General features: G+C 40.3%; 1 protein-coding gene across 4 annotated transcripts in view; it reads left to right on the top strand.

Annotated features, from left to right (window-relative positions):
• Positions 1-27,218, top strand: part of Kcnq5 (potassium voltage-gated channel subfamily Q member 5) — a 491,008-nt gene that overhangs the window by 415,317 nt on the left and 48,473 nt on the right. The window contains exons 8-11 of one of the 4 annotated variants that reach the window (XM_051204392.1): positions 8,067-8,161; positions 10,755-10,781; positions 18,466-18,486; positions 19,715-19,935. In XM_051204392.1, coding sequence (XP_051060349.1) covers positions 8,067-8,161; positions 10,755-10,781; positions 18,466-18,486; positions 19,715-19,935 — 364 coding nt within the window. Of the gene's footprint in view, positions 1-8,066; positions 8,162-10,754; positions 10,782-15,766; positions 15,824-18,465; positions 18,487-19,714; positions 19,936-27,218 lie in introns of all 4 variants that reach the window. The other 3 variants (XM_051204391.1, XM_051204393.1, XM_051204394.1) reach the window with 3 other exon arrangements.

Here is a 27,218-nt window from a genome sequence, read left to right as displayed (position 1 = left end):
ATGAAGTCAGACCTTAATGAACAGCCTAGAATTTGAGCAGGTGTTGTCCCTTTCCCCAGTGACAACAACAAAGTATGTTTTTCAGGAAATGGGCTATGCCTTGTTCAGATTAATTAACCATTCTCACTAACACTGCGCAGAGGTTACCAGGCATGTCACTCCTGGAAGGACCTAATACATCTTATGAATCACTGTGTGAAGCATAATTGGTCATTAAGTGATGGAGCAGAATGCAGCATCCTTCCTGGCATTCCCATGACTTGCTCTAGCCCATTGTATGCTTCTGTTGGGAAAAACATAGATGTTTAGAATGTTGAGGTTTAATGTCTGTGAGATAACACTTAATGTCTTGCAGGGAGATAGCCTAAAATGCATTTGATATTAGACTATATTAAATAATAAGCATATTGTTTGAAGCTGGTTCATAACACATCAGCTTTGTGTTAGCATTTCATTTCTTTTTTCAAAAGCCCATGATTTGTGCTAACATTTTTCTAAAATATTTATTTATTTATTTATTTATTTTTCTAGTCATGATTTTTTTGTTTGTTTGGGGGAAGTTGTTGTTTGGTTTGGCTTGGGTTTGGGTTTTAACTGCATTAGTGGTATATCAGTGAATATGGTTGTCTCCCCTGTCTTTTGGGATTTGAACCAGGTTAAGAATCACAGGATATATTTTCCTAAATCAGTGATATGAAATTAGCATTTAACAGTGAACACAATAGTTCTACAACTCCAAGTTATCTCCCTTCCTAAAAAGCAGCTAAAGCCCTGGGCTTTGAACCTGGAGACGATGGGTTACATATATGAGGTGCTAGGAGAAAGGTTTATATGTGGATATAGCAAGTATGTTGCTTTAATTTAGATCTCAACTTTGAGTGGCTGAACTACTCGATTATAACCAATGAGAACCATTCCAATAGCTTTTGCCTATGTCTGTGGCATGCCTTACTCTCTACAGAAATGAAGATAGGAAAGGAGGTGTGTGGCTTAGTTCTATCATAAAGGAAATCTGTATCTAATGACTAAATAAGGGCACTAATTTTAAACACAATACTATGTTTACAAGAAATGGACCATCGCACATGAATTTCAAGGCAAACCTCTGACAGTCACTATTTTCCAGTGGTTTAAAAAATAAATAATGAGGGCTGGAGAGATAGCTCAGGAGAGAAGAGTACTGCTTACTCTGCCAGGAAACCCTGGTTCAATTCCTAGCACCCCCATAAAGGTCCATGTCTTTCTGTAACTAAAAGCTTAGTAACCTGACACCCTCCTCTGGCCTCTGCAGGGACCAGGCACCCACATGGTACACAGACATACATTCAATCAAGGCACCCATACACATAAAAATAAATAAATAAAATCACTTTTAAATGATTGCAAATAAAAATAATAGAATCACTTCCTTACAGAAGAGGTCCCTAAGTTAATAGGAGCTTAAGCTTCATGGCCAAAGGCTAACATGCATGAGTCCTTTGTTGACTCTCCAGTATTGAAAGGTCAGAAACCAAACAATAATCTCATAATGATAGAAGCACACACTATAGGCACACAGCATCCTCACTGCTTTCATTGCGAGCACTCATCACTGATGCCTATGGTTCCAGATTGTTTTCCCCTCTCTTTTCTATCTTTACCCTCCATTTTCCTTCACTGTAGAACAGTTCTCCAACCCGTGAGGGCACAATTTGTTCCAGGGGTTCCCAGAATTCCACTGAGCAACAAGCATTATTTACGTATGGGACCACTAAACCATCCCCCAGATATTAAACCTCCTAGAACGTGAGCAGTCCTGAGGAGAAGCAAACACTTGCAACTGTCTCCTGTGCGCATCAACTGTTAAAATCCAGAGCTGTGCTGCCAACACAGTAACCACTAGCTCTGCGTTGCTATTTAAGCTCAGTGGATTAAAAGTGAACAACTTATCGAATGTTCGGTCCCTGTAAGTGGCTGTTAGCTACCTGCCGTGGTACATTGGACATACCTCCAAGAATCGTGGCAGGGACTTTCCTCATCTGTTGCGTCCTTATCAATTACGGAATCGTGAGAGACAGTTTCAAACTAAACTTCAAAACCAATTGCTTTGGGTGCATCAAGTCATTAGAGAAGTGGAATTTCCTTCTATCTCCAAAGTAAGACAACCCAAAATAGGTGTAGATGTCAGCTTAGCTCAGAGGCCTTGAGTTCCATTTTGTGCAACTTGATTATGAAACATGTATTGTTATTAGCAAGTGAACTTGTAAAATGATGGCAATTACAGAGTGAGATTATGAATTTTACTTAAAATTCCAAATTTTGACATTAACAGAGCACAAACTGTATGACATAAAACGTTTAAGTATACCTTAAAATATATGCTTAGTTTCAGGAAACAAAAAAAATCAAATTTGCTGATTTAGGAAGTAGCTGCCCTCTGATTCTAATAAAATTTATTTATTTATGCTGCATAGGAAAAGCATATTATCCATTTGTCCATTGCATCTCCTTTACATAGTCTGAACAGAATCCAAGGGATTAGGCTTTAGCTACACATTATACAAATCTATTTTTTTTAATGTAGATAAGAATTTTTTAAGGATAAAGTAGGTTGAAAAGTAAGCTTCATTTGCTGATCTCTTCATTTCTTATGACATAAACCTGCCGGTTTTCTGAATATACAAAGCTTCGGGATCAAAGGCAATTTCATTTGTGCTGCGGCTGAGACACCCTCTTGCCACCCCAGCAAGTAGGATGCTCAAATTGCTTTGTCATTTGGTTGGTGAACGAACTAAATTAACCAGCAACTCAAGGATTTAGGGGAAAATAGTTGAAAAGCCCAGAAGCACACAGCAAACTTAGCTGTGTCAATATCTTTTCCTGACTCATTTAAATTAGCTTTCCAAGTGGAGCAGTCTGGGAAACAAAATCAGCCCTCAGTAACATTCTGAATACCTGCCCAAATGTCACAACTTCTGTTAATAATGCCTAAGACTCACAGAGTCCTTTTTAGTTTGCAGAATGCGTCCAACATGTTATATCACATGATCATCAAGATAAGCCTCATCAGAGCTAGGATTAAATCCTTGCTGTCTGAGGCCAAATCCAATACATGTATACAATGTTCCCCCACTTCCTTCATCCTATTTACCCAGCTCCCCACCAACACATCTCCCTCCCAACTCTTGTTTTTTACAACCCACTGAGTCCAATTTGTAATGTCCATGTGTGTACCTGAGTATGGGGTCATCCACTGGGATGATGGCCATCCACCCAAAGAAAAGGGATGGATCTCCAGCCCAATCTATGCTGGAATTTTTAAGTAGCTTCATCTCCTGTGTATAGTCACAGCTGCTGTGAATGATAGGCAATGGTCATGCCACATCCAGAGGATAACATTTCACAGCCCTCCTCTTCCCCATCTTCTGGCTCTTACATTCTTTTACCCCCACATCTTCAATGTTCCCTGGGCCTTGGGGGGGGGCAGATCAGGAGTCGAAAAGCCAACATTGTACCCTCCACAGGCATTACTGAGCTTCTGGGTAGACACCACCAAATTCATCAGAGGTCTACAAAACAAAAACAACAATTAAGTGAATTTTTATAAAAACAGTCCTGACAGAATGGTGAGAGGAGGGCTGGAAGATTAGCTTGCCATAAAGCTAACTGTTCCCAAAGAAAACATACTGCGTACCGAATCTTTAGCTTTAGTTAGTGAAATAACTTGGTCTTCACTCAGCCATCCTAAAGGGAGACTGCCAAGCTACAAGATGATGCATCCTTTTTCATGCTTCAATCACAGAGAAGAACAGACTCAAAAAAAAAAAAAAAACAGATCGTAGATATTAAAACATGAAGCAGAAAAATAAATGGAAAGAAACACAAGGTTGTAACAGTATCTCAGAAAATGCAATAAAAAGACACGAAAGAGAGAGAAAGAGAGGGAGGGAAAGAGGAGGGAGGGAAGAGAGAGGGAGGAAGGGGGAGGGAGGAAGGAAGGAAGGAAAGAATGAAGGAAGGATGGAAGGAAGGAAGGAAATTGGAGAATGTTTTGTTGAGGTCCAAGAGCCAGCTAACACAGGTAGCTCACAGTACACTGAGTCCAAGGAAACTAATGAGAGGGTTTTACCAGGGAAATAGTACCCTATGATTCTCTAGAACTAGAGGAGAAGAGTATCTGTAGTAAGAGAGCCCACCAAATGCAAGCACTATGAACCAAAACCTTCAAACAAGATTATCACAGAGACATAGCAGAATGCTTGTAAAATCGGGCATCGTGAATGTCTTCAGAGCTGAGCACATGCAAAGGATGACAATTGTGTGACATCCAATATCTCCCTAGAAACTCAGCACTCTGAACTCTTGGAAATAAATCCATTATGAAGAAAGAAAGAGTACTGGCAGCCTAGCATTCCACACCAAGCCAAACCATTCATGGAGTATGACAATAACACAAAGAAATGTAGAATTTTCCAAGAACCCCAAAATATACCTACTGTCCTAGTTTGTTCCCCTTTGCTGTGATAGAACACCATGACCAAAAGCAGTGTGGGGAGGAAAGGCTCACATGTGCCTATCACAGGCCACCATCTAGGGAACTCAGGGCAGGAACCTGGAGTCAGGAACTGAAGCCATAAAAGAATGCCAACTACCGGCTTTCTCCCCATGACTTGCTCTTCCTTCTTCCTTCCTTCTTTTCTTCTCCCTCCCTCTCTCTCTCTCTCTCTCTCTCTCTCTCTCTCTCTCTCTCTCTCTCTCTCTCCCTTTCATTCTCTCTTCATCCTAACTGAAATTTGTCCCTTTCCTCTTCTCCCAACCTTCCCTCCCCCTCCCCATCCACTCCTTTCTCTTAAGGAAAGGACAGGCATCCAATGAATGCCAGCTAAATATGGCATCTTAAGTTTCAGTAACCCTAGGCACCTCCCCTTGCATTAAGGCTGAACAGGTAACCCAGTATGAGGAATAGGGTTCCAAAAGCTGGCAAAAGAGTCCGAGTTAGCTGCCCCCACTGTTAGCAGTCCCATAACAGGAGCAAGCTATACAACTGTAACATACATGCAGAGTGCCTGGGCCTGCCCCATGCAGGCTCCCTGGTTGTCAGTTTAGTCTCTGTGAGCCCAGGTTAGTTGATTCTGTGAGTTTTCTTGTGGTGACCTTGACCACCCTGGCTCTTATAATCCTCCCCACCCCGCTTCCTCAGAATTCCCTGAGGTGCATCTAATGTTTTCCTCAGCCTGCATCCTTTTGCCCCCAGGGCCACCTGTCCAGGGATGGCACCACCCACCATGGGCCGGGCCCTTTCACAGCAACTATTAATGAAGGAAATGCCCGACAGACATACCCATATGCAATTGGATGGGAGCATTTTCTCACGTTAGAGGCAGGAATGCCAGCAGGGTGAGCAGGAACTGAGCATAGGGGAGCAAATGGAAACGGAATGCATAGATTCTGTGATGCATTGCACTGCAAGGATTTTCTGTTTCTTCCCAAAAAATCAAGAATGCCGTAACTTTGCAATGAATGCAAACCCCAAAATGAAAATAAGACAATAGTAACTGCAAATAAAGCTACATATGTAGTCATTGTTACACAAACATAAATAAATAGAAAAGAAAAGGTAGTCATAGCACTTAGTGGTTAGTCAAACTAAATACTCCCTGGCCTAACACGCAGGCACAGAAAATTGAGTTATACTGACATTTTTTACACCGGCACACTGGAGACAATGCTGACATGGTTATAAGAATGCAAGCACAGCTGGGTGATGGTGGCACACGCCTTTAGTCCCAGCACTAGGGAGGCAGAGGCAGACAGATCTCTGTGAGTTAAGACCAGTCTGGTCTATGAGAGCCAGTTCCCAGACAGACTCCAAAGCTACGCAAAGAAACCTTGTCTCAAAAATAATTAATAAATTAATTTTAAAAAAACCTTCAAACACTAACGGCCAAAAACTAAGATATAAGAATAAGAATGTCGGCAGGGTGAGAGAAAGCAAACACGGAATGTGAGTGGGCTACTTTATTGTCTCCCATAGTCAAAAATTGGTTAGAAATGAGAGCATAATCCTTAAAAGAAAGGATTCTTAAGAGAAAAAGGAGAACTGCCCTCTGATCCAGTGACCCACCCATGGGTGTGTACCAGAAGGACCCTAAGTTAGCACCCCACAGAGATGCTTGCACAGCCATGTTCGTTATAACACTGCCCAGCTGTTAAACTCAATTTGATAGAAAAGGATGAAGAAATTAAGTCATATTGTGTAAAGAAAGTCTTCAATTTTTCAAGAATCTCTTTTTCCCCAGTGGTTTATGGCACTTAACAGGTAATGTTGACCCCATTTTTTGACATATTGTTGTTGTATGTTTTTCCCACTATTGTTGAACAATGCACGGTCCTGCTGGATGTGTCTAGACGCACAAAAGTCTTACTTTCAGAGTCTGGGTCTCAGAAACGCATCATACCTCTATGAAAACTGTTTAATTAAAGTAGCCGACTATACTCCCACACCAGCTAAGGACCTCTCCGCCTCACTCCAACAGAAACGACTCCAGTAAGTCCAGCTTGAAATCTCAGCACTTAGGAGGCTGAGGCTGGAGGATCACCTCAGATTCAGGACAGGTTTGTGCCACAATGTCTCCAACAACCATAGCTGAAAACAACAATATCTCTGTGTCCTATTAGTTAGTCTGGATCACTCTAAAAGGTTTATATAAACAACCCCAAATGCTACAATTTTAAGAGAATACGATGCCAATTGACTTGTTATCTATAAGACATCAAGCTGCTTAACACAGATTTCCACAGATTTATCAGCTGAATCAACACAAGCTACGTGGGGAAGCACTCAGGCAGTGAATCCTGCTTAGGACATGTAAAATAAATAAATAAATAACCTTTGAAAACATAAAATCCCTCAGGTTCTACTGTGTGTCTTTCTAATTTTTTTTCATATCACTTTCTGAATATTTCACTGAAGTATGTGCAGGCAGAAAAGAGTACATTTCCTAGGAGAATTAAGCAGTCCTGTGTAACCAACTCTCAGAAAAACAAAATATGACTTCCTAGATACCCTTTCTCCATCACTATCCCACAAGGGGCACTGCTCTGCTACCATAGCGTATTTTCCCAACTTTATAGAAAGTTCTCTATTGAGTCTTGTTTACAGTACACAACATTAGTCACAAGACGTCCATCCATATTGTCAAGAGAACTGTTGCTATTTAGACACCTTACAATATGTGACCATGATATAAGACTTCTGTTTTACACTGCTATTGATAGATACGTGGGCATTTCAAGCTTTAAATAAAAAGCCAAAGTGTAGCGCATATGTTTCGGTGACTATATTTAAGCATACCTATTACATTTACCTGGGAATGAATGTCTGTATCATAATGCGTTCATAGATTCAACTCAATAATTCTGCCAGACAGGTTTTCAAAGTAGTTACAGCAATTTTTTAATTTTTTTTGCCAAGTCAATGATATTCTTAGAAGACAAAATATAATTAGATCACTTTTTTCTTCACTGTGTTTCAAAATAATGACTGATGGTTATACGGTAAGGATGTGACCCATTTAGATGTGTTTGCCACATAAAATAGAACTCCCTAAGTAATGAATCATAATACAAGGTTTTCTCTAAAGAAACTGGAGCAAATGCTTGGCTATGTATTTAGAGTTATTTGTGGGCTCATTAGAAAAGAATAAATTTACCAAACTCCAAACTCTGCATGGAAAAGTAAGTACAGGTGATTTCTCAAATGGACACTTCAGACGTTCTTCCAACCACTGCCATAAAACAATCAGGAAAATCCCCAGCGGAGGTTGTGACCAAGAGACCATCAACGAAAGGCACTTCCTTAATCTTCCCAACCTGGACTGGGACCCTTTACCTGACTGACATTCATGGTCTCATCTACAAAACAGGACTCTTAATTTACACTTAGGTGGTAAGGATCACATCATGATGCTTTATGTTTCATAGGCCAGAAATGATCATATATTGTAGACAAGCCTACCCAAATGATTCCTCCTTTTCATTTCACTCTATTCCCTGCTCTCTCTTGTGACCCTGTGTGCCATATGCAGTGTGTTTGGCGTAGCTATGCAGCTGATGAGAAGTCTGTTTCCATTGCAACCTGGAAGCCACATCTGAAGGCCTTGCACACCTGCAGCCCGACCAAGTAGGTATCAGTGGGACAGATGGTGCTGGGGTTGTGTCTTCTTTAGTTTGTTAAACAAACCATATGTGTGCAGAGAAGTCCCAGTTTGGGACTTGTTTTATTCTCTCTGTTGCTCTTAAAGATGTCGAAACCTATTTAACAACTCAACCATGAAACTACACGGAATCAGTATCATTCCTCACCAACCATAGGCCATGACTGAAGCCTTAAAGAATGTAAATTGTGTACAGAAATGGTCGTTTTCTAATGTTTCCTCTTATAAGCCATAGTTCTTGAAACGCAAGCATCACCTGGCCTACCACCTAATTTTACAGGGTGATTGCTTGAAGAGCAGTATATATGTGAACTATAGCTCTCATCTTTGGTAAATGTTCTGGATAAATGTAAAAGAGGAAGACTAGTTGGAAAGCTGATAGAGCATCTCAAGTGACAAAAGACATAGGTTTGTTAATATATTTGATGATCTGGCTTCCCACTCATGGCAGCTTTGGATTAAAAGTCATTACAAGGTCTGGAAAAACTAAGTCAAATTCTCTAAGTGCCTTTCCTAGTACATTGTTCATAGACTACTTTATGCTTCTATTTTCCATCATCCCGTTTTGGGGCAGAGGTGGAGGAGTATTGCGTCAAACACATACCTTCCTCCTGTCCCCTTGAGGCCACCAGCCATGCCTTCACTCACTTTTCCTTGAAATCTCAGTCCCACTTACTGAAAAGCAGTGACTCATCCCAAAGGACACAGCAGTCATTGGTGCCCTGCATGGAACCCAGGAGCCTGACACATATCACTCCAGAGATATATATACTTCATTGTTTTGTGGTTCATAACCATTGCTGTTGTTATGGTTGTTCTTTGTTAAGTCAATGAGATGCAAGAAAAATGATGTCCTTTTCCCAAGTTTAATATCCAGTGGGCATGAACACACATACACAAGAGACAAAACTCTGCCTACAATTTTAATATATTCTCAGACCCCCTGGAGCCAAGCCCAGAACCTTTTGCTTTAGAAAGCAAACCTACTCCAGTAAGGTTTCTGTTTGTGAGAAAAATAATTTAAAATGAGCTGGAGAATGGTTTCACTTAAAATGAGCTAGCTTACTGAACGCAGGGCGATAGAATGAAAAAGACTAAAACTTCCTTTTTGCATAGTATATTCCTCCTTAGCATTCAGATCTCAATGACTCTAAAAGAGAAAGAGCATTCACTCGTCTGTGTTTCCATTCTGCAAGTGCTCACTAAACACTTACTACACACAAGGCAAAACAGGAAGCAGCCAGAGAAAGCTGAATAAGTTCAAGTCTCATTCACGGATCAGGAAGTAGACACTCAAATGATGCAAAGAATAGACAGTAAAAGGAAATGTTGGGAAAGTTTTGAGGAGAAATGTAAATAGGAAAGCAAGTTAGGGCTGCAGTGTTAAGAAATGAGGTTGCTCATCTTCATCACCGCTAACAGTGACATTACTGTCACTAAATAGCACCAGGCAGGTGCTCTGGTTCCCCACTGTTCTGAGATGTGTTTGTTGCTTTCACTCCCCAAGCTCATCTCAAAGAGTAGAATGAAAGCTGGGTCTCAAAAATGACTCTCGGAGTCTGGAAGATGCAGGGGAATTGGCACCCTGACCCCTCTTCACACCATTCATGGTCGTAAAGGAGAGAGTTCCTTCTCATTCCAGGCCACCGTTTTCCTCTTACGTACATGAGATCTGAGCCATCTCTGTTTCAAAGCTTCATTTTAGTGAGAGGAGGGTTTACAGAGAAAAGTATTTTCCCGACTTTTCTTCTCAAAATGAGTGAAGGTTCTACGAAAGGTGAATCCCAGCTAAATGTGATATCTCAAAGAATGAGTCTGATATTTTAAGAAGCTGTGGGAAATTACCAAGCTGCAGGGGTGCCTGCCATAAGGTGTTTTGAGGAGTCACACTTTAGACGCTATCTGCTATAATGTCTTTACATTTAGCACTGGGACCCACAAGAAAGTGAGGCCAAAGCCCACAATTTTTTGCAAATGAGCCATCCCACAGCATGCTACCAATGCCCAACCCTGGCCAAATGAGTAATTACAAATGCCACACAGCGGTGGAATGTAAGGGCTCAGATTTTCTATGCACCTTATTTACTCCAAGGGAATTCAATTGTTCCTATAAGAGAAAGAAAAACATCTACATCAGTAAGTGACTGAGAAACAAGAGCACAGCCATGAGCTCAAAGTCCCCATGTCTTGAATCCAAAAGTTTGCCCAAAACACAGGGACTACAACCACATGAGAATCAGCAACACTCTGAGAGCTTTGGCCAGAGTCTCTCTGACTAGAGCCGCTGTCTCTTAACCAAACAGTGTGTGGTATTCAGCTGTAGGTGGGCAGTACCGGCCTTGCCAAGTAATGTTGTGCTGTCTCAGATCTGCCACAAAGAACATATGTTTGAAAGCTGTGTGCAGTGATTATAAATAGCATTGCTTCTATGGACTGTGCTGAAGAAGAGTTACTTAAGGTACCTGATTTTCACTGTCTCCCGTTTTGGGCCATTATCAAATGCTATAAATGTATTCACTGGTTTATCATCATTTCTCTTCTGTCTGCACGCACCTGAAGGAAAGAGCAAGGGGAGGCATCAAGCAGGTTTGTGATTTCTCTTTTGTTACATGTTTGTTTATAAACCAGATGCCTAACAGATGTTTTACGTGTGCCCCATGAGTAAAATCGATCAACAAATACAACACGATTAAAAGTGACCTTTCACAAGATTGCCTGCAAAGTTTACTGGGTTGTATTGATTTTTTTCCCCTCCTTGGGAATTGAAGTATCTTTCTCTAACCCACTCAGTGCTTTTTTTTTTTAACGATCTGTAAGGCTTGGAACATTGAGGGGCATAATAATCATAGGCTTTGATTATTCCTGTCTGCCACTGTCCCAAACAGAAGTCCTTCCCAAGTATTCAAATGCAGTTATTAAACGACCTAACAGGAGAAAAACAATATTGCTGGCATGGACAACAGTCTAGGACAGACTTTTCTACATTAGGGTGCTTGTCTTGTGATAAGAACTTTTTCTTTTCTATTTTTATTTGGCAAGAAGTATGTTAGGGACAAGAGATATGAACTGCCTATGTGGGCTATCTCCAGCACCAAGAGCAATGAAATCAACTCAGGTTAACAGTTCCACAGAAAAAAAAATATCTTCTTTGGGAGGAAGACAGCCCTTCCACAAGTTCTCCAGATGACTCATGGCTCTTCCTCCTAGAAAAACTCATAGGGAACAGAAGCCAAGAGAGGAATTTTCATCTGTATCTGAAGGGCAGGACCAGATAGATCCCCACACTGAAGAAGTAACAGACAGATAACAAAAAATGGAAGATGCCTAGAATAGAAAGGACATAGGTCATAAGGATTTGTTTTTTTGTTTTGTTTTGTTTTTGCTTTGCTTTTTGTTGTTTCTCTCTCTCTCTGTCTCTGTCTCTGTCTCTCTCTCTCTCTCTCTCTCTCTCTCTCTCTCATTGCCACTTGCTTCAGTAAAGAAAAAAAGGCATCTTCCCCCTGTCCTGAAAATAGCTTCTAGTGAGGGTCTTTGATGATATCGACTATAAAATATGTATACAGTACTGAATTCGTTCTGAAGCTCCCTTTGGAGTGATAAGTGTTGGCCATTTCTCCATTAATGCAAGGAAAAGAAAGGAAAGGAGAGAAAAAAAGAAAGGAAAAGAAAAGAAAACTATTCCCAGTCCCAGACCAGGCCATGCATGCATTCATCTATGGCAGGTGAGGAATACAGTACGAGCCATAAGCTCAAGTTCTCCCTCTGGGCAGGTGAGCCAATGCATCCAGGACCCTCTCTTACTTGAGAATGATAAGAGGTAGAGCAAAGAACACTGGGTATTCATAAGCAATGATCTCCAGAAAGTTTTAGCTACCAGAAGAGTTATTTTCAAGAGATACCTGTCTTTAGACCAAACATCACCTTTGCATAGATACCCAAGAGTCAAGATGGCCAGCTCTAACCATTAGGCCTTTTCCCATATTCCACACAGACCACACCATCCTCTATCATGACTACTAACTTGGAAAACAGTTACACAAAACAATAGTTACATTTGGTCTTCTTAGTGAAATTTAAAGGGCTTTGTACCAGAACTATCTACAATTTATCCAAAGTCTAAGAGCAGAAACACTCTTTATCATGGATTACAGAAATACTTGTGGGATGTTCCCCTTTCTTGGTTTCATCCTTCAAAATGGAATTTTAACAGCCAAAAGGGAAATTATAAATCATGAATAGAAGCTTGAATAAACATAACATGACCTCTTTAGCAATCCTGACAGAGAGGTACCTTGGGCCAATAGTAACAACACCAACGACACATTTTTCCCAGTGTTCATATATCAGAAAAGAAAGACAAATTTAAAGTTGAGCTTCTGCTTATGAGACCAGAAAATGAACCTTTAGCTCAGCTGTCACAACTCAAAAGACTTAGCAATCAGATTTCCCAAAATCCATGATACCCTGTCTATCTAAAATGTTAAAAATCTATTCACTAGACTTGTGACTAAGGTTGTCAAAGAGAGTTCACTTGTAGATTTGAAAGTGTGCAGAACCACTCAGCTGGGTTCATGACTTAGGGAATGACACTAAGAAATTCTTCACTTCTCAGCAGTCATTGAACATTTGACAAAACAACCTTGAAAATAGTCCTGTGCCACTACTTAATTTCTCAAGCCTCCTACAAGTCAGCCTCTTGCTGACTTGTTATTTATTACATTTATTTATTTAGTTAGTTAGTTAGTTATTACAGTTATTTATTACATTCCCCATAAAGGTGATTACAGAGAATGTGCTTAATAAAATATCCTTGGCTGGAAGAATAAAATTTCCCTGACCCCCAAAACCTTTTTGTAAAACACAACCAAGAGAAAGAACAGAGAAACAAATAGACAGAGATAAAAAGTTTTTTAAAAATATCTCAGTGGGGCTGGAGAGCTGGTCCAGCAGTTATGAGCACATACTGCTCTTGCAGAAGACCCACATTCATCTCCCAGCAGCCATGCCAAGGGGCTTACACCTGCAGCTGCAGCTCCACGAGCTCCTCCTTATTCTTTTCTGGCTTCTGTAGTCATACACGCGCGCGCACACACACACACACACACACACACACACACGTAATCATTAAAAACACAACACTGCAACAACCTGAAGGAAATAATTGACACACGCCATAAAAATGTATATGCATTGAAGCCCCCGCTGTATTATTGCCTTAGCTTTTCCCTTGTGCTCCACAGACAATGGAATTCAGAACATTGGAATAACGGATGCAAAAAAGACTATTGTAATGGCAGTAACAACAGCACCATCTTAGAAAATAACAGATCTATCTTTACTGAAGCAAAATATGCACAACAGAAAATGCATTTATAATGAAGCTCTTCCTTAGAGAAGAGCAATTCAGGTTCAGAATACTGTTAATTAATGCTTGACCTAATTTCAAATGAATTAATTAATCCGTACCTCCTAACTGCAGAGTCCTTCACTGCCTTTGTGGCCACTGGGTTATTGATGTGGTTTAGATAAACAGAACAGACAAGTGTCAACCCCAGAAGAAACTGATTCTCTTTTAATCCTTTGGAATCTCCTAAGCCCTCCCGCGTGGTACTCTTACTGGTTAAAAACTGCAGATGAGCTCAACACTGTGGGTACCACTTCTTATTGAGGCTGCTGGCTCTGCCACAGTGTAAGAGCCCCAAACACAGAAGGCAAATGGATGGAGGTCAAACCCATTCAAGTCACCCTTGATTAATTATGTTCACTGCTTCAGGGAGTTCTTGCTGAAAAGAGAAGTTTTACTTTCCCTGAAGCTAAGATATGCTTTCAACAAAGCTCATCTATGACACCCCAGGCTAAGCAACACCGTGAAAGATACAAATCTTTATTTAAAACTGCAACATGTAAGATCCAGGTGAAGCTTTGTATAAACATAGCTCAACTGGGTAATAATGAAAATAATGATTCTTTGGCTACTTTGGATAGAGGTTCAAGTACCTCTTCTACTTAGATCATAATCCCATCTTCTCTGGCATTATTATTCTATTATCCTTCTTTCCCTCATATTCTCACTAAAATGGTCTTGATCAAAAATATATGGTAATGTCTTTATTGATTCTATTCTAATTAATCCTCTATTTGAGTAGCATTTCCAACTTTTTTTTTTTTTTAATTGAACAGTCCTTCCCTCAATGGTGTATGTTGCCATTTTCTGAGAAGAGGGTTTACCTGTGAACTCATCTGGCCATCCCACCACAGGATTTTAACCTAGAGTTTCTGTCTTTCCTCCCTCCTTGACTAGGTCGTCATAGTGGTCATCCATCGTATCATTGCACTGCTATGAGAAGAGTTTTACCTCTTCCTGCCTAGGTTTTTACCCCTACAAAAGCAGGAGAGTGCAGGGTTAATTGTAAATCCCCCTGCCTGTCCTGTCTTCTAGGTAAACAATGGCAGATCGTGTCCCTGCTGAGGTGATACTGCCTTATTTTCTGTCTGTAGGGCATCCCTAAAGCTGTTTTGGCCCTCTAAGACAGCTGTGAAGCTGAATTAAGAGTCATGTCACACGTGCTAAGGCACAGTCATTACACTCATGTACTCTACTTCATCCGGTGCTCTGTCGGAACCACTGCCGTGAGTTGGCTCTTTTGGATGTGGCTCCTGGGAAAGAACTCTAGAATGCTTGTGGAAGGCACCATCCCCTTCCATTTCCTCTGCATTTATTGTCTACTACTTGCTTTTCTTTTGTGTACACTGAATGAATGACCTGAATGTGTTGTTCAATTAAACCTAGTGAGACCAGACTTCTCTCCCAACATGATCAGTTCAGATCTTACTGGCAAAATATTAGATGGTTTAAAAGCAACCTTTCCATCTGTTCACAACATTTATAGAAGGGAAGGGTTTACTTTTTTATATATATATATATAAGTAGCCACAAACTTAATAAATAAGCGACTGCTTTGTGTTTACAAACTGGTGATCTAGAACCCTTTGTTCTGTTTGCTTTTGAACAGGTATTCAACCTGGCAACCATCTACCTATACTAACTATAACTTCAGTTTCACACAAACCAAGAATGTATGTGAGTGTGTGTGTGTGTGTGTGTGTGTGTGTGTGTTCAACTCCAAAGCAACTAATGTTATCTACTTCGTTGATTTTTGGAAATAATCATTGTTAAATTTCCTAAAATATCTGATTCCCCCTTATTTATACTATATTCACTAATAGTTATTACAGAAGTTGCTGTACTCTGCAGTATTTATCTTCCCATCTCATATGAAACAGATCCTAACACATACTACCATCGTTTGTAAATGCTTGTTTCCCATCTAATTGTTTCAGCCTAACCATAAGAACCCTGGCTGTGTCTCTGAACAGGCAGCGCAACTGAACCGCAGAGTACTCGCTGCTTTCGTACTCTGTCTTCTCATATACATATGGATGAAAACAAAACCAAAAAAAAAAAAAAAAAAGTAAAATTGAATGGCTTGTCTTTAGAAAAAGAAAGCCCTCAGCGCTGTGCTGGCGGAGAAACGCTTAGTAATGCACTGCTCTATTTCCCTCACTCCTAGTAAGTTCTGTAATAATAAGCAGAAGTTCTTCAGAATGTACACCTCACGGAAGCAGAGGTACCCAGCATCCCAGCTGTTGACATGAGATTTGAGAATGCCAACTAACCTCAGGTGCATGACCAGGTTACGCCACTACACCTGGGCCCTGTTTACAGACTCACTCTCCTAGGGACTTCTTGGATGAGGTTTTCAGCGCGCTTGTGATTTTCCTTGTTGCCTGTTGCCTGCTTTGATACTCCACCACTGAGCCAAAAGGAGAGGGGGGAAAAAAAAAAAAACCAACTTGCAGGCATAGTGCTGGCAGTCAGCCTGTTGGCGCCTCCTTGTGGCTGGACAACTGCTAAGCTGTTGCACGCGCTGGTTTGTTAATGGCTGGGTTGCCATGTTGTGCCTGAGGCGACAGTTTGTAGCGAGCTTATCCTATGAAGGGCTAAAACCCTGATTGTGTATAACAATAACGGCGGCATTGTAAGCCCTGGTGGATTGCTGCGGAGTTACGATGCCACAAGATTTCCTGGCAGCGAGCATCTAACAGTGGAGTGCATGCTGGGCCATCAGAGTGATTTGGACATCTGGTTCTAGAGAAGGATGAATTCCCTTGCAGAGCAGTTGTGCAGGCTCCCTTGAGCATGGTGCTCAGCTGGGAACATGAGATTGCGTACTTAGATGCCCCAATCAATGACCATCGCGACCTTTTGCTTTCTTTCTCCAAAGAAAGACTTACTTGCTCTCCTGGGGATCATCCCTGGCATGCTTCCTGAAAATGCTGTGACAGAAAATCTTCCTCAAAAGTCATGTTTATAAATGTCAACAAAACCCAAGAAAGTAATGGAAACTTTTATGTACCAGTGAAGTGTCTATAATTTGAATTGATGTGTATTTTCAATAACAGCCACCTAATCAGTTCACTAGTCATCTAATCAAGATGCTCTGTTGATGTCCAAAGGGGAAATGAAATAGACCAACCAATAAAAGAAAACTTCCCATGAGAGATCACAGGAACAGAACTTTTCCTTGGGAAAAAAACTTGTTCTGGATTAGGATGCTGTTCTAAACTTTCATATTCTTAAAGACAAAAGAAAACATTACATTTTCTCTATTTTAGTAATTTGTTAAATTTTATTTAGATTTTTGTTTTGGTTTAGTTTGGTTTGATTTGGTCTGGTTTTGCTTTGGTTTTTGAGACAGTCACCTTAAATAACCCTGGCTGGCCTGGGATGTGCTATGTAAATGGGCTGGCCTTGAACTCACAGAGATCTGCCTGTCTCTGCCTCCCAAGTGATGGTGTTAAAAGCATGTGCCACCCTGCATTAACTTAGTGTGCTTTTTCTTTTCTGTTTTGTTTTGTTTTCATGTTAGAATTTAGCAAATCTTTTTGTACTTTAGAAAAGCCAGGAAAAAAGGAGTTGGGGGAGGGGGCCGAATGGAACACTCTTCCACAGGACCCAGACTGGATTCTGAGCGCTCACATGGTGGCTCACAACTGTTTGTAACTTCATTTCTAGGGGATCTGGTGTCCTTTCCAGGCCTCTAAACACTGGCATGCACAGGGTACACAGACAGACAGAACACCCAAACACACACACCCACACACACACAAAAAAAAAAATTAAAATAAATTTAAAGAAAACCAAAAAGGAGATGGTACCTAGAATTAATTTATATCTTTTAGTGTGCTGAGATTTAGAGACTATCCTCCCAATTTTCATTAATGTATAGAAGTTTCATTAACACATTTTTAGGAGCAATTTTTAAACATTCTTGTCGTCTCAAATAAATCATGACAAGTTTGATGATGTTGTATTTTAGAAACTTTCTACCTTTTTCAAATTGTAATTCTTAAAAAAGAATAAGATGGAAGCTATATTAATTGTTTTATGATCTTATCAGATATTTGTTCATTTAGTTAGTATAAGAAAGAGGCATATCTTGGAAGTTGGAGAAAAATCACTTTCTAGCTTCTAAACTCAATGCTTCAATTAGCATTAATTCCCAAAAAAAAAAAGTTAGAGACGCGATCAAACAGAGTGAGGGCACTTGCAGTGGTGGCAGAGTCTACTTGAGGCAGCCATTCATCACAGTGATGATGCAGAGATAAGCATATGTCTCCTGAACTAGATCATCATAAATTTAAACTATGGTACAGATGTACTGAATTTTAAAATATTGAAAATTCTTATAATTAAAAATCTTTTAAATAAGAGTAAACTTTTTTTTTTTTCACTTACCTCTTCGACAGATTTCTCTAAATAACAAGAGCATAAAACTATGTGGTCTTAGGATGTTTTCTGTTGATGTTGTTTAATGTAATCTATCACTTAATCATACATTTGTCAAATACAGATAAACCCTGTGGTTGATGGGGCTGTTGTACAGAGAGCTCTTGAACTCACATGACCTCATCACAAAACTGCCCAGCCTGCATGTGCCTTCAGCTGGTTGTGCTGGAAGTGGCTGTGTCTGCATTTGGGACAGGAGATGTCAGTTGCATGGTCAACTCCTTTACTGTTAACCAGACTCTCTGACCACCATTGTCCATGATTTGATTTGTTTTCACATAAGCAAATGCACATTAAACATGGTATCTTTTTAGAACACCAGATGTTAAACAACTAGGCATGGGAAAACAAATGTTACTTATCTCTTGTTAGCTGCCAATCACATATCCACTAAACACATTTGCTGTTGGCATGCTGCAGCTGGGGACAGTGGACACTGCGGTAAGTGGAAAAGTCAAGGCCTTCACTTGGTCTCAGACAGTCCTTATCCATAAGCACGCTGCCTTCATCCCCCACAAAGGCTGCAGCATGACTCGCAAGAGCTGTGCTAAGCGACTCACCCTCAGAACCATTGCCCCATTATTTCTTCCGTCCTTGAGGAGCACTGGGTCCCTCACATTGATAACAGTGGGCTACTTCCTAATGAATAGTGCAGCACTTCATAAGTGAACCAAGAAAACAAGATTGGGGCGTACAATACTCTCCACGTTTCATTTGATTTCTAGAAAACAGCTTTAGCTATGTTAATCTTGTCTTCACGTGAGCCAGGGAACTCCACAGCCCTCCTACCTGCTCCTCCTAGCACATCACACAAGATACACATCTTAACCAGGAAAGGCTGAGGATACATTTGGGATTTGTTGTTAATACATCCTTAATCAGCCCATGGCAGCATGATCCTACGAGGTGTCGGAGAACAGAATGCTCAAACAACTGTGATCTTACCAGTAGCTGCCACAGCAAATCAATAGCTTGTTTTCGTAGCAGGAAATTGTGCCAGTGAGCATTGCATCTCATTCTGTCAGTCATCCCATTCATTACATGTTGAGGCTGTTCCACCCAGTGTGATTTCTTCTCCCAAGAATGAAGAACGTCATATCAAGTGTTGTGTGTTTAATGTATGTGTGCAGTGCTGTCAATTGCTTTGAGATTGCATGAATTTATGGATACCATAATCTTGCCTGGGATATACAATGCATGCTGAATATAGGTACATATGTAATCATCACCCCTGTTTACCTGTAGAGATGCTTAGGAATTACATACAAAGATATCCCAGATACACAGACAAAGAAAAAAGAACTTAAAAAAAAACTCACCAGTGGGGAGGAAAGCTACAATCACCTAACAGTTTCTAAAGTGAATTCCACATCCATTCTTGATCATCTTCAGTGAAATTGGGTACAAACTGCTGTGTCTGGTCTCTTTTCTTCCTGCATAAATCGAAGAAGCATGCATATACCCATAAGAGTGAGACTGACCTCAGACCATGAACAAATGAAGTTAAATTTGGTTTTCAAAATGGAAAATAGTTCTATGCTCCTACTTGCTGAACACGCTCTTGCCTACTGATGTATATAACCGTATGCAATCCCATCAAGCCATTTGCCCATGTGGAAAAGAAGGAAGTTTTTTTGAGATGGAATAATCATGGCTCTGTTCTTCACAGTCAGAAGCTGAGTTTTAAGGAGAGAGTGCGCATGGCTAGCCCGAGGGGCCAGAGCATTAAGAGCAGACAAGCATCAGTAGGTGACAGGAGGTCCCCGAGCACTGACATCACTGCTGAGGGCAGCCCCACCAAAGTGCAGAAGAGCTGGAGCTTCAACGACCGAACCCGCTTCAGGCCCTCCCTACGCCTCAAGAGCTCGCAGCCAAAGCCAGTGATAGACGGTAAGCCTGCTTTCCATGACTCCTTTTACCTTGATAGGCTGCTGTGCCATTTTGAAATGATTCTGTGGTGCCACGGAAGGTACCAGAAATTGTTTTATTTTTATTGGGAATATATTCATTGCTGTGGGTAAATACACAGAACATAGGTTAATTTTGAGAAGCAACTTCGCAGCTAAATCTATATCTCAGAGAAGGCAAGGGGCTAGAAATGTAGAACGAGGTTAGAGTTCATCATGTGTGAGACCCTGAGTTCCAGGCCTAGTTCCACATTGAGAGAGAGAGAGAGAGAGAGAGAGAGAGAGAGAGAGAGAGAGAGAGAGAGAGAGAGAGAGAGGAACCATTTTGTTAATTCTTCCTTCTTATTTAGACTGTATTTATTGCAAGATCACTGTGACCTCCTTCCTTGCTGGGGTGTGTGTGTGTGTGTGTGTGTGTGTGTGTGTGTTATGTCTGGCCAGCAAAGACTCAAAGTAGAAAGATAAGCAGGTACATTATGAATATCCTGAAATGTGAGTGGTAACAGCACCCTTCTAGACACAAGGAAACTGTCCTCCCTTCTCCTACACTCCATCGACCACAAACTCACAGATTGCTGCTTGTTGTGAAGTTCTGTGTGAAGCTCTGAAGCCTTTTAATGATAAATAAAATTCTCTCCCAAGAGGAATTAACCTATCTTACCATGTCATGTGCCAGAAGGTTTCTTGCCAACATTTCATTGAGTGACACATAATTTTCATGTTTATGAGATACTTTTTTTAATTCAAAAATTAACTCAGTTTTCCTTTTAAGTGTGCCCCCTTGGGATCCCTTATACTGGGCAAAGAACCAGAATCAAATAGCATCTTCCATTAATGCATACAAACTGCAAAGGCCACCAGGCTGTATACTCCCTTTCCCTAGCATAACCTGTGTTTTCCCAGGCTCTCAAAGCTCAGGGGACAACATGAACAACCAGGGGTCAGAGCTTGTAATGATCACAGCTCCCTGCAGTGAACCCCTGGAACCTCTGCCTGCCAGCCCTTCCCAGCTTCCTTGGAGGTCCTCAGAGACCTCCCTTCCCCTCTCAAGTAAGCAACGCAAGTCCTTGCTTCACACTTCTTCACTCCCCACACCCCTACTAGTGTCATGTTCTCCAAATAGTCTCCTAGATGCTGACCTGATATGGCCCTACCTGGCAGAGATAATGGCTTCCATCTCAGTGGCAAGGACATGCTGATCCTGCCATGCTTGCTGTCACCTGTCACTCTGCTAAGCCGGGAAGTGCCTTGTCCTCCAGTGGTGTGTACTCTTCGTCATGCCTCTTGCAGCATCCTGAGTCACTCCTAGCACAGTTTTCAGGGGCCTCACTTTCCATACTTTGCTCCCTGGGAGGGAATTCACAGTCAGCCTGTGGGCAGCTAAGTCTATAGTTATTGGTAACAGGCTTTCTGTTGGACTTGGAACAGACACTAATGAAAGTGGGTACATCCTTTCTGTAAGGTAGTTTGGCAAATAGATATCAAAGCCGCAGCATATGGCAAACACTAGATGCATCCACCTACAGGCACGCTCTCTAGAGTGTAAGTGATGAGTGGAGCAGTACCAGATGTTGGAAATGATTCTCACTGATATCAAAGAGTGATGTCATGATGCATGCCGGTAATCTGAACACTTAGGAAGCTGAGGAGGAGATCATGAGTTCAAGGACAGTCTGACCTACAAAGCCACACAGCAAGACCTATCAGAATGTTTGCAAGTGTGTACATTTACATGTATGCTGTGTACTGTGTACACAGATGTGTGTGTTCATGAAAAAGTCTGGAAAATAAATGTGATCACAAATATACGGTTTCTACACTTTATGCACTGTATTTCCAAGTACTTTTTACAATGAGCACACGACACTTTTGTAATAAGAAATCCAAGGAGGACTTTTTGATACAGTTTGAAAAAAAATTATCGGGCTGGAGAGTTAGCTCAGTAGTTAATAACTCTGACTGCTCCTTCAGAGGACTTGGATTCAATTCCCAGCAACCACGTGGCAGCTCATAACTGTCTATAACACCCATTCCAGGAAAACTGACACCTTCACACAGACCTAGTATGTTCAGGCGAAACCCCAATGCCCATAAAATAAAAATAAGTTATATATTTAGAAACATTTAAAATTTGATTTTTAAAAAAATGATCACATCCACTTACTGTCTCTCCCTTCCTCCCACTCTAACAGTCCTTGAACTATTGAGTAACAAACTTCCCATTTCAAGATGATTCTTACTGAGAAGTGCAAGGAGCATCTGGTCTCTGCTAAGGACCAGTCTTCACTCAGTGCAGACAAATATCTTCCAAGGATGCTCAACAGCTGTAAATATAGCCTGCATGAGTTCCTTGGGTTGTCATAACGAAGTACCACCCACTGGGTACTTTAAACAACATAAATCATTGTCTCACAATCTGAGGCTACAAGTCTCAGCCTAAGGTGTTGGCAAAAGTGGTTCCTACCAGGGGCTTCTTTCTTCATGGTCCTTTTGTCTAAACACAGTCTTTCCTCTCTACCTGTGTGCAAATTTCTTCTTTGTGTGGAACACGAATAATATTCAATTGTTACCCACCTTAATAACTTCATTTTAACTGAATCAATCACTTCTTTAAATATCCAGTCTCCAAGTACAGTAGCATTTAGAGGTACTGGGTATAAGGATTTCAACACATGAGTTGGGAAAGGCACCTTGGCAGAACCCCTGCTTATATAACAGCTTCCCTGGCAGGCTGAGGGGTGTCCATGTCTTCTACCTTGACCCTGGGTTCACACTGTACTAAATATATAATTAGTACACATAGCAATGGACCCTTATTCTGATAATGTGTGATTCAAAACCTCTTCATCTTCTTGCCATGAGGTCATTACGGTTGGCTGAGCACATTTAATTATAAAATCCATAGAAACTGGATTGTGAACATAGAAAATGCATTCTAGTTTTACTGTTTGGCCAGGAGGAAGGATGGCTTCACAGGCGTACTGGAATTGGCACTACCTACCCTAGCATTTTTTTTTTGTGTCTCCAAACGCATCTCAGAAGTCAGGTACAAAAGAGAGGGGGAAAAAAAGTCCTATTCTTCACAGATTGGAAATGTCTCATGTCATACACTTCCTAGATCATTTCATACAAGTGCAATTCTGTTTGCTTAGAAAAGAATTACTTTCCCCTGGCTGGGCCCCATCTCAATTGATTCTGAAGTCCCCCAAGTGAAGACAGAACTGATTGCTGCCCTGCTGAAGTAGCTTTGAGGGCTCCTCACTTGCAGGAGATGGGCGCTCCTGACTCCTCATTTAATCCAATAGCCAAGAGTCTTTACTTATGATTTAGCTGGAAATTGGGTCTTGGAAATTTTGAAGTACGTTTTTTCATAGAAAAAAATAAAGTAGCTATCAAGTAAATGTGGCCTTCAATTACATATATATATATATATATATATATATATATATATATATATATATACACACACACACACACACACACACACACACACACACACACACACACACACACATACTTCTGTGTCTCTCCGGGTTATGAGTTTGTCTATACATAACAACACTACAGCCGACTCCCAATTATCCCGAGTCTGTCCATTTGTTCACTTCTGGAGCTTTCAGCTGTTCCTTTACACTCCATTGCCCATTAACATTCTCAAAGGGTGTACTTGAACAGAAGGAAGAATAATGGAAATCCAGACGTGCCTGTGAGTTAATAACTGAATGTTACATTTTATTAAAAATTCATCCTTTCTGAATGACAGTTATAAATGGAAAACAAAGTAAGTTTATGGTTAATCTTAACGTGTCTACAGTTCTTGCTGAATCCGGTATGATGTAACGACTCATACGCCAGTTTATTAAATATCCACTTGTTTTCTTTCTTATGATTTTAATAAGATCAACATGTTATACTTAAGAAAGTCAAAAGTGTCTCCCAGTATCTCAAACTTGTGGTTTTCAAGGAAATGGCAAGTAGCTGGCAGATATTGGATCTAGAAATGTACACATGGCAGAAGGAAAAATAAGTTCTAAGGACTGTGGTATGTATATTCATAGCAGATATATTTTAATCAAGGTAACGTGAATGATATCTCCTAACCTGCTAAGTCCTAAAATACCTGGCAGAAACGCCACATGTGTAATTTAGTAGCATCTGTGTCTCTGAATAATTTTAGAATTCAGATAGCACAAAAATTATATTTTTATCATGAGAACATAAGATTATAATGATAAAGGTGATTGACTCCTCTATGATATACATTGTTCTAAATGTTTTATCTCTATGAATGGATTACATTCCTGAGCTACAAAGTAATTAATATTATCGTTGCAGAAACCGAGACTTAGAAACAAGTAACTAGCCTGAGACCTCACAGGCATAAGGAAGGACACTGCAGCATGTGCCAAGGCAATCGAATTTCATGGTTTTCCTGTACAGCCGCGGGCTCTGGGTGGTGGTTATGCTAATTTCCTCTTATGCACCTTGCATTTGTCTTCTCTCTCTGTTCTTAGCTGGCCCTCGCTCTCACTCTTCCACATTCATTCAGTCCAGAATACGCATGCCAGCAAGTTGGGTTACCTTGCTACTGTTCTGTCCACTCTTTCTCCAAGTCCCAGCTACCACAAACATGAACCAGTGCGCTTGATTGAACGTGGTCAGTATTGCCTGTGCTTAAGTTCATTATCTCTCTTTGGTAATATTCTAAATCTGGGTTACCTATTAGTCAGAGTACATTATCAGTGTCATTCTTTACCATTGTGTTGAAGTTGATCAGCGAGCGCCTTTATGCCCTATAGTATTTGCTTTTTAAAATGAGTTATCATAGAGAGTTATTTTTCCTTCAAGAATGACTTTTTTGAATACAAAAATATGGGTTAGCAGTTGTTTTCTTTGGTGCTTGACACGGCATTCTATGCCCTCCTGGATTTTAGAATTGCTGTTGAGACACCAGCTCTTAATGGAGTGTGTTTACACAATATTTGACTAGACATTAGTCTCACAGCTTTCAGTAGCCTTTGATTTATGTACTTCATGTTTTAAATATAATATAAATATATAATATAAATACAATATGACATGAGAAGTTTCTATTCTTCTTTCATCTGTTTGATGTTCTAAATGCCTCCTCAATTCTGGACAACCATCTCCTTCCCAAGGTTCACGCAAATTTCCTCAGTATCATTGAATATGTTTTATATGCCTTTAGCTTATACACTTCATTGCCCATGCTTGGTAAGCTTTGACCTTTAACCTTGCATGGTCTATTCATATTTTGTTTCTTTCTTTCGTGTTACACGAACATCTAGTTTATCTGCCTTATCTTCAGGCCATGGTATTCTTTACTCGACTTCATCTGTTGATGAGGCTTTCTACTGTGTTGTTCAACTTGTTGAGATGCTTGTTCCAAAAGTTTTTATTTATTTTTTTGCAGTATTTTTGTCCCTGTATTTCATTCCCTCTTTCACATCCTGCATCATCTTTCTTGCTTTACTTAGATGTTTATTTATATTATCTTTGAATTAATTTAAAAGTTTGTTTAAATCTTTTTTATTAGATTGAGTGTCATTATAATCGTATGTTTAATTCTTTGGGATTTTGACTACTTCGTTCTCACTGGAATCTACCACAGTAGCACTGTTAATTTTTTAAGAAGTTATATTGCCTTGGGGTTTTTGTTTTGTTTTGTTTTTGTTTTTTGTTTTTTGTTTTTTCATTTCTTGTGTTCCCGTTAGGACTAAGTCCCTGTTTGGATTTGTTTTGTTAATATAATGTATTTTAATGATCTGTGGGGCTCACTTCCAAAAACAAGTCCGGAGAGGCTTGGTGAAAGCAGTCTATTTAAACTGTTGCTGAATCAACAGTCAAGTGTCAGATGTCTGCCAGAGCTCTTTTCTGTGGAAGCTTCCTTTCTTGCATAACAGGAGCCTCTGCTGGCCACAGTGCCCTTTGCAGCCAATGGGCTCTATAGCCTCTTTCATGCTCTAAGACTCCCCAGTTTGTACACCTTGAGTGGTTGATGTTTTTTCCTGTGAGGGCAAAGCAAAACCCACACAGTGTTGAACTCTTCACTGGAGGACAAGGCGGTGGAAGCCAAGTGTTTAGATGGAGCTTCAGAGTTCCTCAGACCCAGTGACAAGTAAATTCATGGCAGAGAGGTGACCCAGAGCTTAGGTTGTTCATTGATCCAGTTTTCTTCAGTGGTGGATATGGCAACTTGTCGTTGAGGGTGAAGCTACCACCCACTGTATACTTCAAAGTCTTAACCCTGAATCTTTTTCATCTGAACTTGTTGCAATCTCAGTGTCTAGCCTTCTTGCTCTCTGTGGCTGCTTCCAATGTCTCTCTCCCACCCTGGGGCTGTGTTGTGACCTTGCATTGGATTCTGTATATTAAGATGCTCAGTTTTTCAGGGCAGAAGTAAAATGGCTGAAGGAGTTCTGAGCAACTTGCAGAACTTTCAAAGACAATTAAAAAGGCCACCTTATGTCTGTATTTCTTCTAAAACAGTGGTTCACAACCTTCCTAGTGCTGTGGAGGTTATTTTTGTCAAAATTATTCTATTACTTTTGTTAACTTTGATAAAATTATTTCATAATAATTTTATTATTATTTCATAACTGTAACATTGTTACTGCTGTGAATTGTAATGGAAGTATTTGTGAAGATAGAGGTTTGTCAAAGGAATTGAGACCAACAGATTTTAAAAAGTGCTATAACCTATCCATTCACATCGTATTTTGTAAAACTCTTCCTATTCTGGGGAGTAGGACCATTGTTGGCAGCCATGAGTCAGTAGCTTGATTTGAGACCAGACTTCCCTAAGGCATATGATCAAGTGGGAGGGGAGGTAACCAAATACATTTGAAGCTTAAGGCCTAAGGATTGGATATTGAGAAGCAACATATAGTAATTTCTGATTTCGTCAAGAGAATATTTTTACCTTCAGGTGAGGAAAATGATATTGAACATATTTTATCCTAAGTATTCTGCCCATATATTTGTTCATCTAAATGCCTAGTCCTCTTAATTAAGTCTTAGAGATGTCATACCCATATACAACGTATTATGATTACATTCAACCCCCATTACACCGTCTAATCCCCTTCCTCTCCCTCTGAGCAGTATCTTCTACCCAATTAGTTTCTCTGTTTCTTTCACGATTTCCTTTTTGAGCCACTGAATATTTTTAAGATTGTTTGCACAGTGTGCATGAGTGTAATTTGGTTGAGATTGGGATGCTATTTGGTGGTTAAATCTGAAGAA

This window comes from Phodopus roborovskii, unplaced genomic scaffold (assembly GCF_943737965.1).
Source record: "Phodopus roborovskii unplaced genomic scaffold, PHOROB, whole genome shotgun sequence".
NCBI classification, from domain to species: Eukaryota; Metazoa; Chordata; class Mammalia; order Rodentia; family Cricetidae; genus Phodopus; species Phodopus roborovskii.
The sequence above is the reverse complement of the archived record's forward strand: the minus strand, read 5'-3'. Positions and strand labels throughout refer to the sequence as shown.